The sequence below is a fragment of the Haliaeetus albicilla genome, chromosome 10 (genome assembly GCF_947461875.1).
Source record: "Haliaeetus albicilla chromosome 10, bHalAlb1.1, whole genome shotgun sequence".
Lineage (NCBI taxonomy): Eukaryota > Metazoa > Chordata > Aves > Accipitriformes > Accipitridae > Haliaeetus > Haliaeetus albicilla.
This window is the reverse complement of record NC_091492.1, coordinates 44197446-44213145: the sequence shown is the minus strand read 5'-3', so window position 1 is coordinate 44213145 and position 15700 is coordinate 44197446. Positions and strand designations below refer to the sequence as shown.

General features: G+C 51.7%; 1 protein-coding gene across 1 annotated transcript in view; it reads right to left on the bottom strand.

The window, feature by feature from the left end:
• The window catches only part of POLE (DNA polymerase epsilon, catalytic subunit), a 29757-nt gene that overhangs the window by 8378 nt on the left and 5679 nt on the right, over positions 1 to 15700 (bottom strand). The window contains exons 12-32 of the mRNA XM_069795475.1: positions 15540 to 15672; positions 14761 to 14874; positions 13612 to 13824; positions 12563 to 12670; positions 11653 to 11781; positions 11154 to 11256; positions 10913 to 11059; positions 10133 to 10278; positions 9045 to 9193; positions 8556 to 8648; positions 8135 to 8279; positions 7453 to 7610; positions 5779 to 5974; positions 4832 to 5046; positions 4476 to 4578; positions 4198 to 4278; positions 3989 to 4111; positions 3683 to 3901; positions 3150 to 3359; positions 2463 to 2606; positions 1957 to 2097 (exon numbers count right to left, since the gene is read on the bottom strand). Coding sequence (XP_069651576.1) covers positions 1957 to 2097; positions 2463 to 2606; positions 3150 to 3359; positions 3683 to 3901; positions 3989 to 4111; positions 4198 to 4278; positions 4476 to 4578; positions 4832 to 5046; positions 5779 to 5974; positions 7453 to 7610; positions 8135 to 8279; positions 8556 to 8648; positions 9045 to 9193; positions 10133 to 10278; positions 10913 to 11059; positions 11154 to 11256; positions 11653 to 11781; positions 12563 to 12670; positions 13612 to 13824; positions 14761 to 14874; positions 15540 to 15672 — 3070 coding nt within the window. The remainder of the gene's footprint in view (positions 1 to 1956; positions 2098 to 2462; positions 2607 to 3149; positions 3360 to 3682; positions 3902 to 3988; positions 4112 to 4197; positions 4279 to 4475; positions 4579 to 4831; positions 5047 to 5778; positions 5975 to 7452; positions 7611 to 8134; positions 8280 to 8555; positions 8649 to 9044; positions 9194 to 10132; positions 10279 to 10912; positions 11060 to 11153; positions 11257 to 11652; positions 11782 to 12562; positions 12671 to 13611; positions 13825 to 14760; positions 14875 to 15539; positions 15673 to 15700) is intronic.

Sequence of the window (15700 nt, the reverse complement as noted above, 5' to 3'; positions counted from 1 at the left end):
AGTGGGAGATCCACCACTGAGTCGCCCTGTTTTATTAACCCTACAGCTGTCAACTCCACCACTGCAGAAGACTCCTCCTGAATGACTTGCTGTGGGACCTAGTCCCAGAACAGTGAGAAGCAATAAACATTCCTTGCCTAATCACGCTTCCCTCATACCAGTTTTGATTTTACAGACCCCTAGTACATCCCATTTTCAGATCTCTTTAGCAAGCTGAAGCATTCCCATGTCCCTCAGTCCCATCCCTGCAAGGAAGCCATTCCCTCCCTCACATCCTCCTTGTCATTTTCCTGCGTTAGTCCTGCTGCATTTTTTTGAAGACCATGCTCAGAATTGCACTGCAGATGTCTAAAGATCAAGACAGATCTTTCCTTGCCCAGGACTGTGTCCAGCTGGGTTCTCTGTATCTCCCAGGATGGAAACTCCACAACCCTCTGGGCAACCTGCTTGACCATCCTTGCAGGAGAAGTTTTTTCTGATGTTTACACAGAATTTCCCATGTTTCAGTTTGTGCCCGCTGCCTCCCGTTCTCTCCCTGGGCACCACTGAGAAGACCCTGGCTCCTCTCCTTTACTTGTCCCATCAAGAAAGTCCCCTGAACCTCTTCTCCTCCAGGCTGAAGAGGTCCAGCTTGCTCAGCCTCCCCTTCCACGACAGATGCTGCAACCCCTTGATCATCTCACTTCCTTTTATATCTTTAAAACATCTCCATGCCCCTTGTTTTACTTCAGTTGCTAATTTTAATTTCCTCTTAGCTAGCTGCTTCTTGACTTTACCTAGTACCACTTAATAAACACCATGGTAGTGGAGAGGACTCAGGTTTGCTACCGGAAGATCTCCTACAGATATGATGAATTTGTGTACATACTAGTCACTTCAGCAGAGTAATCTGAAATAAGTTTTGGGCACTGCTTATTAAACTAAGAGTTGTGCCTTGCCTTGTGGGACCTTTCTCCAAATTTTTTAAAAGCAGAAATTTAAGGTGACTAAAACCGGTTTCTTTCATCCTGCCCCACTGTAACACCTTCCAGGCTATATCAATAACTTCAGTAGCTGAAGACTCCCAGCTTTGTGATGCTCTTTTTGCCCTTGCAGCCTCTTGCATCTCCCAAAGCATTTTGTAGCTAATGGTACCACTGCTCACACCAAGCTTGTCCTACTTAGGCAAAGACTTTTGATCCATAATAATTCTATGTTGCATTTTAGTAGCACTTGCCTTTATGCTTTAACATACAGCTCCACTCTTACAATGGTGCAACCTACTCTGCCACTTCCATATAGGTCAGGTCCTGACACTATAATGTCTTCTTGATTAAATTCCTGTCACCAGGTCTTGAGCTGCTGAACAAACCAATGTCCTCATTAGAAGCAGGCATCCCACTTTCCCATCTTCATTTTCAGGCTTTCAGCATTAATAGCTCTGGTAAATTTAATTTGGGCTTGATTGCTTTGTACTGAACTTTGTTTAGGTTGTTCTTGCTCCTCCCAAACTTTCAAGCTGTATCCTATTCTTCTTTCTAAAGCTTTTATAACCTCATTTTAGAGGACAGGGCACCCAGACCTCTGTACGACTCCACACGTGTTGGGTTTTCCCCCATCTTTACCCTAGATACACCTTACTGTTTCTGGTTCAAACACCAGCAAGCTGGTTCTGGTTTGGTTCAGAGGAAGACCACCCTTTCTGCTTAAATGCCTTCTTTCCCCAAAGCTTCCTAGCTTCAAATAAACTGAACACCCTTTCCCCAACATGCCTTAAACCATGTGCTGATACTCAGTCTCTCTGCCCGTATGAACACAGGTATATTCCCCAGTAGTCTGCCGTGCAGGATCTTTGATTTTTGGTGTCTCACCAAGCTGTTGAATTTTTCAGTACCAGGTATCCCCCTGTGCCCCTGGCACTCAGGCTAATGAGTTTCCATGCAGCAATCCTTAAAAACGAGGACCTGGAGGAGTTACCTGTGTCTCATACACTCCCTCGATGTCCGGAGCAGAGAGGTCCGCATTGATTTCATTGATGTGCTCTTGGTACATGTCTTCGGGGACAGAGTATTCGTACAGGTTGTAAACTAAGTTTGAGCGGGGCAGGATCCTGTTCACCTGCCGAGACAAGGGACACACTTAGCAGGACATGTCACACCACGTGGCACCACTGCCGGGAGCTGGGGCACTTCTAAGGGCTGCAAGGAGCTGGGGTCTGAGCCAGACCAGCTCCTGGTGCTCCTCTCTCCTAAGGAAATCAGTGGTTTATGCTTATGCATGTTACAAATTCCCATAACAGAGAACCTGCTTTCTGGGCAGGTTGGGATTAGCAGAGGGACCGGAGACTGGATGAGGTACATCCGTGGGGTGGAAGAGTGAGGCCCTGCAAGGCAGATGCTTGTAATATCTGCTTGCAGTGGAGGTGAAGTGCCTTATCTCAACCCAAGTGGCTGCTTCCCCTTCCAGAAGGGGCAGGTTCTCACCCTCCTGTAGGCTGCTCCCTCCTCCGGCTTCGGGACGCGCTGGTTGACGTAGAAGACCCGGGGGATGCTCAGCCTAATGCAATGCAGGTCACTCCCGATCACTGCCCACAGCCTGAACAGCCCAGGCTGGCTGGTCTCAGCAATCTGCAGGACACAGGCGTACAAAGTTAGCATTAGCAGGGAGATCCAACATGTTATCAGTGCTTATGTCTAAGCTGCAGAGCACTTTGTGGTTCTATATGGCCAGATAGTGGCTACAAAGAGAGCAGGGGGCTAAAGAGTCATCACTCTCAGCATTGGAGTCCCCATGTCCTGCTACTGTCCCAGGGCACCATGGAGAAAACTCTCTGGTTAAGGCTGGCCAACCAACTCAAGCTGACCCTTGATGTCAGCCAAGTCACCCTGATGTCCTACTGCACAATGCTGCCCATGGACTGAACTGGAGCTGCCCCATTGGCAGATCCACATGTACGTCCCAGATTCACCACCAAGGACCATGCGGGCTCCCGTTTCCATACGGATGTGTGCGAGCCTGAGGCTTTGCAGCCCCACCTGGCCTCCCCAGGGTTAACACCAGAGTAGCCTTGGGGTCAGCAGTCCCTGAACTTCACCATTTGACCACAGATAGCACAGATGCGAGGCTTACGTCCCGGGCTGCCCTCCGTGGCAGGTCCCCCTCCCCGGTACCTGCACAATCTGCCAGGGCAAGTCCAGGATGCTGCGTGCTGTCCTGCGCAGGTAGCTGCTCAGCCCTTTGGAGAGGGCATTGCGGACCACTCCTCCACCCGCTGTCACCCCACCATCCTCCAGACGCCGCCTCTTCTGCTGCTCCCGCCGCTGCCGAGCCTGCAGCTCCCACTTCTTCTGGTGGTAGCGCAGCCAGACCAGCCGCTCTTCCTGAGGGGGGTGACGGCACACGTGAGTCAAGCCAGAAACCAGCACAGGCTTCCCAGGCCCCCAACACCGTGCCATACAGCCAAGCCCTCCATCCCCCAGACCCACATCGTGGTCCTGCCCCAGCTGTGAAGCCACCATGACCCCCCTTTTCTCCATCAGTGGTTACATTGCTCCATCTCCTGGTTATATTTCTCCCTGTAGCCCTGAGCCATGGGTGTGCAGAGGGTTTCAGGAGACCCACAGATCGCTCCTGGCAGCACCCAAGCTGCTTGGGTGGACGAGCACAGCCCCAGGGCATCTCCTGCCCAGTCTGCTTCACCTACCTTGGTGGTGCCCAGGGGCGGAGGTGGACCTAGGATCTCTCGCCAGGACTGGGATAGCTCCAGGTACTGGGACATCTGTTGGCTCTCCTCAGTTGCAGGGACTCGCTTCCGCTTATTTGCGATGGGAACCAGTGGCTGAAGGGTCTTGGAAGCCCCGAAGTCCTCTATGTCACCAATCTGTGAGCTGGGCGTCCCCTCCCGGGGCTGGTTGGTGAGGACCTGAGGAGGCAAGGACAGCAGGATGACGTGGGTTGCAGGAGAAAAGCCCCACCAGCACAGCCAGCACCCTTCCCTCGCCCTCTTTACCTGTCTCTTGCCTTCCGAAGTGAAGAGCTCATTGATTTTTTTCTGTTTGTACACATCGTTCTTCTCCAGGAGTTTCTTGTGGAGCCAGTCTGGGTGCCGGACCCGTGGCACCGGGTTCTTTACCTGGAGAGCATCTCTAAATTACACCGAGTTCCCCCACCAAAGCCCTCCTCCTGTCCCCCCACTGCCCCCCACCCCGTGCCCCATACCTGCTGGAGGGCTGCAGGAATGGTGATGATTTTCTGGATGGTGCTGCCCAGTCTCTCGATGTAGTAGTCCCAGTCCAGGATCTGTGAAGAGGGCAGAGCAGTGGGTAGCGAAGAAAGCTGAGCAGAAGGCCACTAGATGCAGGATCAAGCATCTCCCTGGGACCCCTGTCCCTAGCACCCTGCTTTGTGAGTGCAAGTATCCACTGCCCAGGTCACGCCTCCGAAGGGACGAGCCCTCATCCTGGAGCCGGGGCCATCCGCAGGGATGCCCCACTCACCGCGCGGATGTTGAAGTCCTGCAATGATGGGCTCTTCAGCCATTTTCGGAGGTAGTGTTTGCGCACGCTGGGCTCGGCCTGGAAGATGGCAAGGGGGATGGCCCTGGGGAAGGCAGGGAAGCACTTTTTACCCACCTGGACCAAGGCCCTGGTAGCACACGATCCCCTTTCCCAGCCTGCTTCTCCCACTCTGCAAGGCCACTGCGCAGCAGTTGTACGGTGTTATCCACCATTAGTCTTGCTCACAGTCTGAGCCAGCAGGCAGGTGATTGCTTGGCCACACCACACCAGCTTGCCCCTACCCTCTTGGTTGCCCCCACACTGTCAAAAGCCCTGGCCCCTCAAGATGGTGTTACCTCTCGGTAACTGGAGACCCTTCTGGTTTCTTGGAAATGATGAACCGGCAGCTCAGCCCTGCATCCTTCACCATCTGGTCCCCCAGGAACTCTGCCAGGCGCTTGGCAGTGCTGATGGAGGTGGACTTCTGCTCCCCGTAGTCCTCCAGCTTGCGCGACATGGACCGGTTCTCTGAGATCAGCTCAAACAGCTCTGAATCAGGCATGTTGGCAGCCTGAAAGGGAGGAAAAAATCCCAAAGCTAGCAAGAACATAATGATGAAGCCTTACTACTGCCAGATATGGGGAGCACGTACACCCAATTGGTGTGGCTTTTTACAGGGAGCCTGGGAATTGCTCCCTGTTGCAGCTGCTAACGTGACCTATTGAAAAGAGAGTGTGGGTTTGAGGCTTGCATCGGTTTATGCTGTGGCTGGGCTGTGGCAGCACTGCTTTGTGTTGCACACACAAACTAGTTGGGCTCACCAAGCACTTGTTGTACAAGGTCATTGCAAAATGGAAGGACCAAGCCAGGCTCTTGGTCACTCTCACCCCCCAGTTTCTTGCATTTTCTCTGCTCTCCCCAGTTATTGTACAGCCGATGTCTCTGTGCTCCTCATAAAACACTCTGCGGGCAAGTGGCGCTCTCATTCTCTGCCTCAGCAAATGCCCTTAACTAACATCCTTGGGGGGTGAGGGCCACCAGACCAGCTCCATGAAGGAGATGACTGGAGAAGGACACCACTCACCCACAGCTACAGCTGAATGAAGAGCCTTTGCACTAAAAGACACTGAAAACATCCCTTTTGGACCAAAGCGGCAGAAATATAATGGAAGTGACCATCAGAGGCACCGAGGACCACCCACCTTGTGTAAGTGAAGTCCACCCTCCCCACAGTGCCTGACCAGCTCTGACACTTCTTCTCTAGCTCCACCTCAGGAGCACAGACGTGCTGAGCTGTGCTTACCTTGCTATAGAGCACATCCAGCCAGTAATCGGCCACCTTGGCCACAGAAGCGTAGACCTCCTCCAGGGTGCTGCCTTTCAGAAAGGCTTCAAATACAGAAGACTGGAATATCTTCACCAGCTGCAGCTCTCCCCGGCGCTTCACCTCAAATCCCTTCAGCTCAGCCAGGGACCCGTCCTCGTTGAATACCGCATACCTAGGAAACATGGTGTGGGCAAAACCTGGCCTGTGCCAAGGGACATGTCCTCCAGGATCCTGCTGGTGTCCCTCCTGCCAGGGTGCTTCTCCCCATGCCACCATGCCGCCATCTTCAACGAAGCCGCGGTGCTTGGCACTAGGATGATCTCAGAATTATCTACAGCTGCTCTAGGAACCGTTTCAACTTGGTCTGCAAAAGCACGTCAGCTTGTGCCCCAGCTCATCCATACCGATTGGGAGAATGATCTTAACTGCACACAAGGAAAGGGCAGAAGGTGAGAGCCCGAGTGGTGACATGGAGGAAGATATTAGGAAGAGGTTTAGAGAGAAGGAGGAAACTTTGCCAGCTCAGATGCTGGCAAAGGGATTCAGAGGAAACTGACTGTAGCTATGACATGACTATAGCAACACTCCTCCCTCTCTCCTTTTCTCTTGTATTTTTTTGCATTTCACAGCTCCACCAATTATTTGTATGTCTCAAGAAAAACCTTATGGGAACATCAGCTAAGAGAAGAGAGGAGATACTCAAACCTACATCATTGGCAAGCCCTTCTCCCACCTGAGCACATTCCTGGGGGCACAGCCTTCTCTTCCTCCACCAACGATGGTGCCTGCCAGCCACCTCCAGGCTGTTTCGGTTGGAGAGTGACCAAGAAATAATGCACTTGCTAACATCCCCAAACTACAAGAAACCAAGAGGCCCCAAGAAAAGAGTTCTGTAAGCAAAGTCCTCTCAGTGCTTGGCATCACCTTGACTCCTGGGGCAAGGACTCACTGCTTGCAGAAAGGCACTGACAGGAGACAGTGGATGCTGGAGCTCATCTAATGGGGCATTAAGCACAAAGAAGCATAGAGCTGTAAGGACAGAGGGTGCTGGAGGGCAGTGACAGCATTTCTTGGAGCTGGACCCAGGTCTGTGGGCACCCCTCTAGCTAGTGGTTGCTACTGCTCTAGCTCACATTTCTATTTAGGAGACTGCACAGAAATCAGTGAAGTTTGAGTACAACTATCCTATAATGTGACAGTAATGGCAGGACCTGTTCCTTCTTCCAGATGGAGAAGGAAGGGGACATATGTAAGAGAAGCATTACTGGAGGTCTGTGAACTCCTGAGAGATGGGAAGGCAGGAACTGGTGAGTTTAAACAGATTTGGTTGAATGTAAGCAGTATTAGAAGTCCTCAGAAGGAAAGTCAGAGTTCTCCTGCACACCTCAGAGCCAAACAGGGAGATTGTGTCTGGTCACCAAGTTGGAGAAATGTTGTTTTGCTCTTATCTTCTAAAATTGGTTGCCATAGTATGGCACTGGAGGCAAGCGCACAGCTGGATTCAGAGATGATCTGGTGTAAGGAACTTGCCATTTAAAGCCAGTGAATTAAGCACACTGCAAGAGGCAAGGTCCCACATGCACAAAGGGAAAGAGACCCTCATCCTGTTACCCCAAGGAAGTGATAATATTTCAGGCTTTGAAATCTCACCTTTTCTTCAGCTTCTTGCCCTCCTCCTTGGAAGCTGGGAGGATCATGGCCAGGTATGGTCCATCCACTTCAAAAAAGATGCTGTTCTCCGAGCGTGTGATGTAGGTCAGAGAGGCTGGGTCCTGCAGTTCCTGGTACTGATCATTCGTGAAGCCTTCCTATGGGCACAGCCCCAGAAGAACAGCTTCACTCAACAGCCAGGCTGGTTACACCAGGCAATGCCCTTCAGGCACACCCTGCCCAAAGGGATCACTGAGCACCCTTCTGAAAGCTACAGCACAATTTAGGACTCAAAAATCAAAATATCTGACACCTGCCTGTTGAGAAGAAAAAAAATGCTTTGGACCCTAAAATTATATTCTTTTGTCTTACAGAAGCTGGAGCAAGCAGAGGATGGGTTTGGACCTTGCTCTAGTCTGGACTCCCAGCCTGCACAGGTGAGCATGCACCAACCCTGGCCTCTTACACACCACCTTCTCTGCTCCAGGGATATCGGAGCCTCTCCCTCTGCTCAGATGCTCTCCGGGGCAGAGAGCAGCTGTGCAGCAAGCAGGGCCATCAGCCCCAACATCCCGCTCGCTACATGGGGAGCAGAGATGGAAGAGAGACCCTCCTCTCTTGTCAGTCCTCCACGTCCTTCTTCCCAGACTGCAGAGCTGTCCTGGATGGGTGCAAGACTCACCTTCACCAGGATGTTCAGCATGGCACCTGGGTAGGAGATTGTCACCTTCGGCTTCTTGGCATTGGTTGACTTGATGACAAAGTTCTCCGGAAAGCTGTTGGGGAGGACACACCAAATCCCATCGGTATCCAGTTCCAGAGGTCTCCTAAGGAAGGAAGGAAGAAAGGTAGGTCACTGTCAGGAGGGGAGTGCATGATAGATGAGGATCAGCTGTGTCCCCCATAAAGGCAGAGGCAGCCTGTTGCATCCACTCTCCAGTCCCTTCTGCAAAGCAAACCCTCATAATACAACAGAATAACCACAACAGCGTTAGAAATCTGAATCTTCAACATTAACTGCTGAAAGCTCAGGTGTTTAATGTGCTTCCACATCTGTCCCAGATGTAGATGGACCTTTCTTCCCCAGCTCAGCACATACTCACCCAATCTGCTCGATCAGTTCCCTGGCCTGGGTGATGATATTCGCTCCCGTGAAGCAGACGATGCCAGCCATTTCCATAGAGTACCAGCGAGCTCTGTGAGCAGAGGAGTCAAAGTGAAGAGCATGAAGTGTTCCCTCCCAAACCCAGCTATGGAAAGGACAGGAGGACCTCCAGAGGAAGAAGGGCAAGAAACATATCAACACTGGCCCTTGGTAGATTGTTCTCCTTGTCCTAGTTATGATGCTTCAGAAAAGCTGGAAACCCATAACAGATAAGATTCCTGTCACTTATGCCCAACACTTCATGTCTGGCAGGAGTCTCCAGGATGAGAAGTCGTGGGCAGAAGCAAGAGGAGAGTGTTACAGGCAGCACCCACCTTCATCCTGGTGCTTCAGAGGCAGGTGAAGCAAGTGACAGCCTCACTAGGACAATCCAGATTCCCAAGGGTACTCTCCAGGGAACCCCAGCACCGCCCGGGGGGACACTCACCCTTTCCGCATGACGTAGCCATAGAAAGAGTTGAGAATGCACTTGTGGGCCAGCTGCAGGGAGTCATACAGGATTTCCATGTTCTTGCAGCGCTTCACTTCAGAGGCATCTCCTGACTCCACTGCTGCAGACAGCTTCTTCTTCCACACCTGCAAGCCAGAGGAAGGGTCAGGACAATCCCACACATCACTACCAGTGGTATCCAACTGGTTCCCCCTCAGTCCCAGTATAGCATTAGAACTCTAGAACAGTATCTTTGCCAAAGATGGGTAGCATGAGCTAAACATTCCTTTTTCTTTTGCAGCAGAGGAGGAGCTGGCCAGAGGCACTTTGCCACACGGTAGGAGGGACCTGCAGCACCAACCATAACTCTGACGGTGACCATCAGAATTCAAGTAGCGCCAGCAGTGCTGCCCACCTGTGTCAGTTGTGCTGCACCACATGTGCGCAGGCAAGAACTGAATACGCTGCCTGCAGCAATTGATGATGTCTGGCTGAACAGAACCACCTGTGTAGAAAAAGCCTTTCAGCCAGCTCCGTGATTCATGGCAGAAGAGGCAGCTGGGAGTAACCACAAAGCAAACGGCTTGTTAATTAACTCTGCCAGAAGTAGGGTCCCAAGGCCTCATCATTGCTTCCAACACACTCCAAGAATAACGTGCCCTGGTGTCCTCTAGCAAACCTCAACCAGCAGAGAACTAGAACATCCTCCTGGGATCAACCGCTCCTTAACCCGAGGTCTAGACCTTGCTTCTTAGCTTGTCTCTTTTCTCCATGTGGGAAGAATGCCCCAGACTGAACCTGGCCAGATCAGACATAGCAGAACAGAGACTAGCTGAGGATTCGCTAAACCTAGCGAAAACTGGAGATGCAGCTTTGTTTCTGACAGCACCCCAGAGGCAGTAAATGCCGCAGCAGCAGCCGTTGAAGATTCGGCAGTGAGCAGCCACAGCTGTCAGGAGCTCCACCACGTCCTTCTCGAATACAAAGGCTGAACACTGCAATCCTTTAGGGCTCGAGTTTCCAGTGAGAGAGGAGAGGTCCCCAGCCTTGGCAAGATAAGTTAAACCAGAAGCTGAGTTCGGTACCTTGTGCAGCCCCTTGAACTCATAGCGGCGGTCCCTGAAAGCTCGCACTGTGTCCACATAGAAAGAGTTCTCTCGCTGGCAGATGGTGGTGACTCGTTCCTCCACCTTGGTGACATGGATCTTCTTGTACGCCTTGCGGCAGTAATCTAGTCAAGGGAAGAAGCAAAGGGAGCTTCTCAGGGATGGGTGCCCGCTACGGACGGAGGGATGGGCACAGTATGGACAGGGAGACATCTAAGCATCAGGCATGGGTGAATGGGGAGATGGTCCTACTGCAAAGGGAGGGGAGGGAAGATACCAGCACAGAGAGAAGCAGCACCTCATTGTGGAGATGCAGGGACAGGTGGGGGAAAAAACTCATCATGATACAGGTATGGCCCATCCACAAACCCAGGCTCTGCCCCCAGCCAGCTGGATGCTTCTGCTGAACAGCATCACTCCAGGTGATGGGATAACATAATATTTCCCATTCATTAACAGGCTTTAATTAGCAGTCTTCCAAAAAATGGAGCCATTCATGTTTCAGCTCAAATCCATGGCTCTCAACAGACAAAAGGAGAAACACTGATACAGGCACCAGTGCCCGGCCCCTCTTTGGGAAACACACAGCAGTCTGCTGGGATCCTGGAGAAGGTCTGCCAAAGCATGGTGTGAGACCAGACCCAGTCTGAACTAACATCACAGCCATAAGAGAGGTAATTAATGATGAGCACAACTCATAGTCTAGATTGCAAAACACTGGTCCAGATTGTGACGTTGATTTTTTTTTTTTTTTTTTACCTGCCAGCCGCTTTTTCTCGTACTTGGCCTGTTCTTCCCGGGAGAGCTCGTGGAAGGCGCGGGGTGCTCCCTCGGGGGAGAGGGGAGGGAACTTCTCTGACTCCAGCTGCTGCTGGATGCGGTGATACTCACTGCGGCTGGCAGGCACTGTGGAGGAGGGCAGCCATCAGTTTCCCAGGAGAGAAGCAGGAATTTGTCTCCATCTCTATGGGCTGGACTGCAAGGTCCTTACTGTACTTACTGAACTCTCCTCTCCACTGCCAAGTCATCCGGCGCTGACAGTTGGCACCCGGCTTGTTAAAGTCACAGGCAGCACATGTGGCCTCATCCACCATGGCTGAGGGCTGGACGCAAGTAAGAGACACAGAGGTGTTAGAGGGGACAGCTCTCCAAACGACAGCCCATGCCAGAACAGGCGCTGGGTGGCAGAAGCGCATAGGTGTGAACATCAGAGATGGTACTCTGTCAGTTCTCCTTTCCAGAGCCTTTCGAGAACACAAAATCCTCAAAAAACAATAGCTGGTTTTTTGGGAAGTGTCCTAGCTAAAGTTGTAGCTCAACCTTTGCAGACCTGGCATCCATGGCAGCTTGACTGACTGGCTGGCTGTCACACCCAGCCTTATCTGATCCCCCTGCCCTGAGCAGAAAGTTCAGCCCTTGTTGTTAAGGGGATCCAATCAGAAGGACCACCAAGGTCATCTGAAAGACAAATTAGGAGAGATGAGGTTGATGTTACCCACCTGTAACCTGTTAGTCAGAATGATGTTGGGGTACATGGCCCCCACATCCAGGTGGTAGATAAGGGGACACTCAATTCTGTTCGGAACATCCTTCAGGGAATTCAGTTTGACCTTGATTTCATCACAAACCTGTAGCACGACAAAAAGAAGTGAAACTCAGGCAGGAAGGAGTTACTAAGTCCAATACTTGTTGAATTTGGTCCTTTATTCCTGCACAGGGACACCTGCCACTGACTCTGGGGAAGGATTTAAAGGACCAATGGAGCAGCATCAGGGACTCCTTGACCACCGGTATTTTAGGTTTTGTTTTGGACTTCCAGGGTAGGCTTTACCTGTAGGAGTAAGTGGAAGGTGAGAGCAGCTACCTCGTAAAGGTTACTCGATCAAGGACCTTTTCAGTGCAAACAGGTTAATGGAGACAACAGCAAAGACCAGAAGTCCCCAGTCACTAACTGATGATGCCCTCCAAGAAACTCCACACTTGGCTTTGGAGAGGGGTGACCTGCACTTTGTAGCTGGTAAGAAGCAGGGAACAAGAGGAACATGAGTATTTTGGATATCTGAGCGGCCTGTCTTCTTAATAAATCCCTTCCCAGCTCTCTCAGAACGTTGCTCCTAGTTGAACCTGCACAGGGGAAAGCAGGAACCGCATCCCTCAGCTGGGGCAGAGACCCCCGGTCCCTGGGCTTGGCTCCAGCAGCTGGGCAGGGGGTCCTGGCTGGGGCTGCTGGAGATCGCGGCTGCTTATAACATCCCTTAACACCATCTACTCTGTAGGTGCCCATAGATGGGCTTCTTCGTCTCTCTCCATAGAGTGCAAAATGAACGTAAACAGGCACCTTGAAGCTGCAGCCCCAGCCTGGCAGCTCAGCCCTCCCTGCCAAGCCCAGCCATGCCACGGGCAACATACCTCCTGGAAGTTGGTGACTTGATCCAATGGCAAACCCTCCTCCTCCTCGATGGCATGCCGCAGCGTCTTCTCCACGTGCTGCACCAGGAAGTTGAACGCAGCAGGATTCTGCAGGGGCGTGGGGACGGCACTGAGACCGTGGACAGCCGACCCTCGCTGCAGGCTGGCAGCTCCTGCCCTGCTGCCCATGTCCCTGCCTGACTTGGGGAGCTCTGAGCATGGCCCTGCAGCATAGGGCAGCATATTGAGGCACAGGCAGGGTCTAGACCACTGACACAGGGGAAAGAAAAAAAAAACAAAAAAAAAAAAAACGCAAGGAAGGGAAGAGACAAGCGCAGCTAACAAGCAGCTGGTTGCATTTGTGTTTGGTAGTGCCGCAACTCTCATGGTTGCATGCTGGCTGGTGCAAGGGTCCAAAGATTCAGACTTAGTTCAGATCCTTTTACACACCCACTGCGTGCTCCCCATGATCGTCCACTAGACGATATCCACCAAAATGTGCCACACTAAGTGCAATGCATCACATGACAGAGAATGAAGCCACCTCTGAAAACTTAAGAGTCTGTGAGCACAACGCAGGCGTGAAGCAGGACAAGGGGGAGGTGATGGAGATAGCAGCGTGAACCAGAAACAAGTGATAGACGCCCAGGAAGGGTTCTGAAGAAGCTTTGTTTGGGTGGGAGAAGGACAGAGGGAGGACAGGACCCCAAGGGGACAGAGGCATATCTTCCAAGAACCACTGGCTCAAAACCAAACCCAAAACCCCACTTCACTCTCCCTTGCTGTCAACAAGGTCTGGCTTGCTTCCAGTATGTGACACATATGACACTTGCTTTCCTAGTGAAGCACAGATGGCCAGTTGGAGGCCTCCTCCCATCCCATCCCAGCCCAGCCCAGCTCCACGCTCCTTCAGGTGCTCAAGGTCTTCTGAAGTATGACAGGTACTGCCCAAGGCCAGCAGGGACTCACAGGAGACGTTAACATCAGCGGAGGGTTACTCCTCACCACTACATTGCACAAGGACAGGGGTTGGCTGCGTGGCCCCTTACCATTTTGAAGCGGCATGGGATGTCACTGCGGAAGACCCCAGATTCCAGCGCTTCCACGTGGCCTCCCACGTATGTCTCTGAGTCCAGCACATGTCCGTCTTCTGTAAGTTTGTTGAATTCCTGCTCCTGCTTGTTGGGGAAGATGATGTTGGCGTGATAGGCCTGAACCATCAGCAGTGCCTCGCACAGTGTCCCAGATCCTTTTCTTAACACCTGCCAAAGAGACATCAAAGCTGGTTTTAAACTCAAAAAGAGTAGATTTAGATTAGATATAAGGAAGAAATTCTTCACCATGAGGGTGGTGAGACACTGGAACAGGTTGCCCAGAGAAACTGTGGATGCCCCATCCCTGGAAGAGTTCATGGTCAGGTTGGATGGGGCTTTGAGCAACCTGGTCTGGTGAAAGATGTCCCTGCCCATGGCAGGGGGGTTGGACTAGATGATCTTTGAAGGTCCCTTCCAACCCAAACCATCCTGTGATTCAGCAAGAAGTGCTATACCAGCGCTAGTGGGACCAGACTGGCCTTACAGCCACACCAGTGAGCCGGACGGCTTCAGCTGGTGACACACGTGTGACCGTGCAGCAGGCAGTGCTGCAGCCCATGGCAAGGATGATGGGAACAAGTGAGAAACCAACACTGACTCCTTCAGGTTAGCTGGGAGGAAAGCAGGCTAGGGACAGCGCAAAGACCTCCAGACCTCTGCTGCCATCACCTCCTGACACCACTCCACTGTCAAACGCCTTTGTAAGCTAAACCAGGTGGGGAAAGAGCAACATTTCCTACATGCTTAGCACAGACAGCTTCCTAACCATCCTCCCTACAGGTGACAACAGCCATCAGGAGACCCAGCTCTGCATGACCATGACTGCAAGTAAACTTGGCTGAGCGTAGAGCATCAGCCATACTTTCTTGCTCCAGCCCTGTACTGCCAACCCTCAGGTCTCTTGTTCTTAGGCACCACTCTCAAAACACCCCAGGGCTGTGGAGAGAAAGAAGTAGCCTCCAAATCCACCCTCCCTCCCTCCCTGACACAGATGGGAAAGTGCTCGGGCAGTGGGAATCAGGTCCGTGGCCAGAGCATCCCTGCAGTATGGGAGATGCGGCTCTTCGCCCAGCAAAGAAATCATCATTTCAGGAGTGCACCCACCTCATCAGGCTCCATGGGAATGATGGTGCACAAGGCGAAAATGAAAGGATGCACGTACTTCATATACATGTAGTAGGTAGCAACGGCGTCGGACACTGAATAGGTGGCCAGGGTCTGTTGGGGAAGGGTGAGAGGCAAATTAATCCAAATCACATGTGACAGAGCAGCTCAATGCCAATAATCTTTCATTGCTTCCTGCTGGACATGCTCATATCAGCAGGAAGGGAAAGGTGTATTTCTGCATATCCTAGATTGTAAAGAATAATCTGCTCGCTTCCGAGGACATACTGCTCTAGCTCTAATTACACAGCAATACATCAGCTTTGAATGAGAAGAAATGGGGAGGATGAGCTCATGGCACAGATGCCACCCCATTTGGGAATCAGGAGGCTGCTCCAGGTCTTCAGCAGGAATCCCTTGCCCACGACACCTGGAGCATTAAGTCTATTTCTTGTCCCTCCAGTAAGTCATGGCTCTTCATGGTGTTTCTGATTTAGGTAGTGCCTGCCACCTCACATTGATGTAAATAAATACAGAAAACATACAGTGCAATCCCAGTGCTAGAACCACTTCAGAGAAATCTGTTCTTTCTCCCCACAAGCTCAAGTGCTTCTAAGGCATTGGCAATTTGGGGGGACAGATTGGGTTAATTTCTCAATACCCATTGCACTAAGCAAAACCATTTTGTAATACTTTAACTTAGAGATTCAATCATATTGCAGCTGTTCTAGGCTTGTTTTCCAATTGCTCAGAGGAGATACAGCACAGGGAGGGAATACCTGAGGCTCCTCCGTAGCCATCCGGCACATCTCTTCAGGGTCCAGCTCCACTGGATCGTAACCCAGTTTTGCTTTAGCTGCTGCTTTCAGGTTGTGACTTCCCACTGGGAGGTAACTGTCTCTTTTCACCCACCTGGACAGAATCAGGAAAATACCAGTTT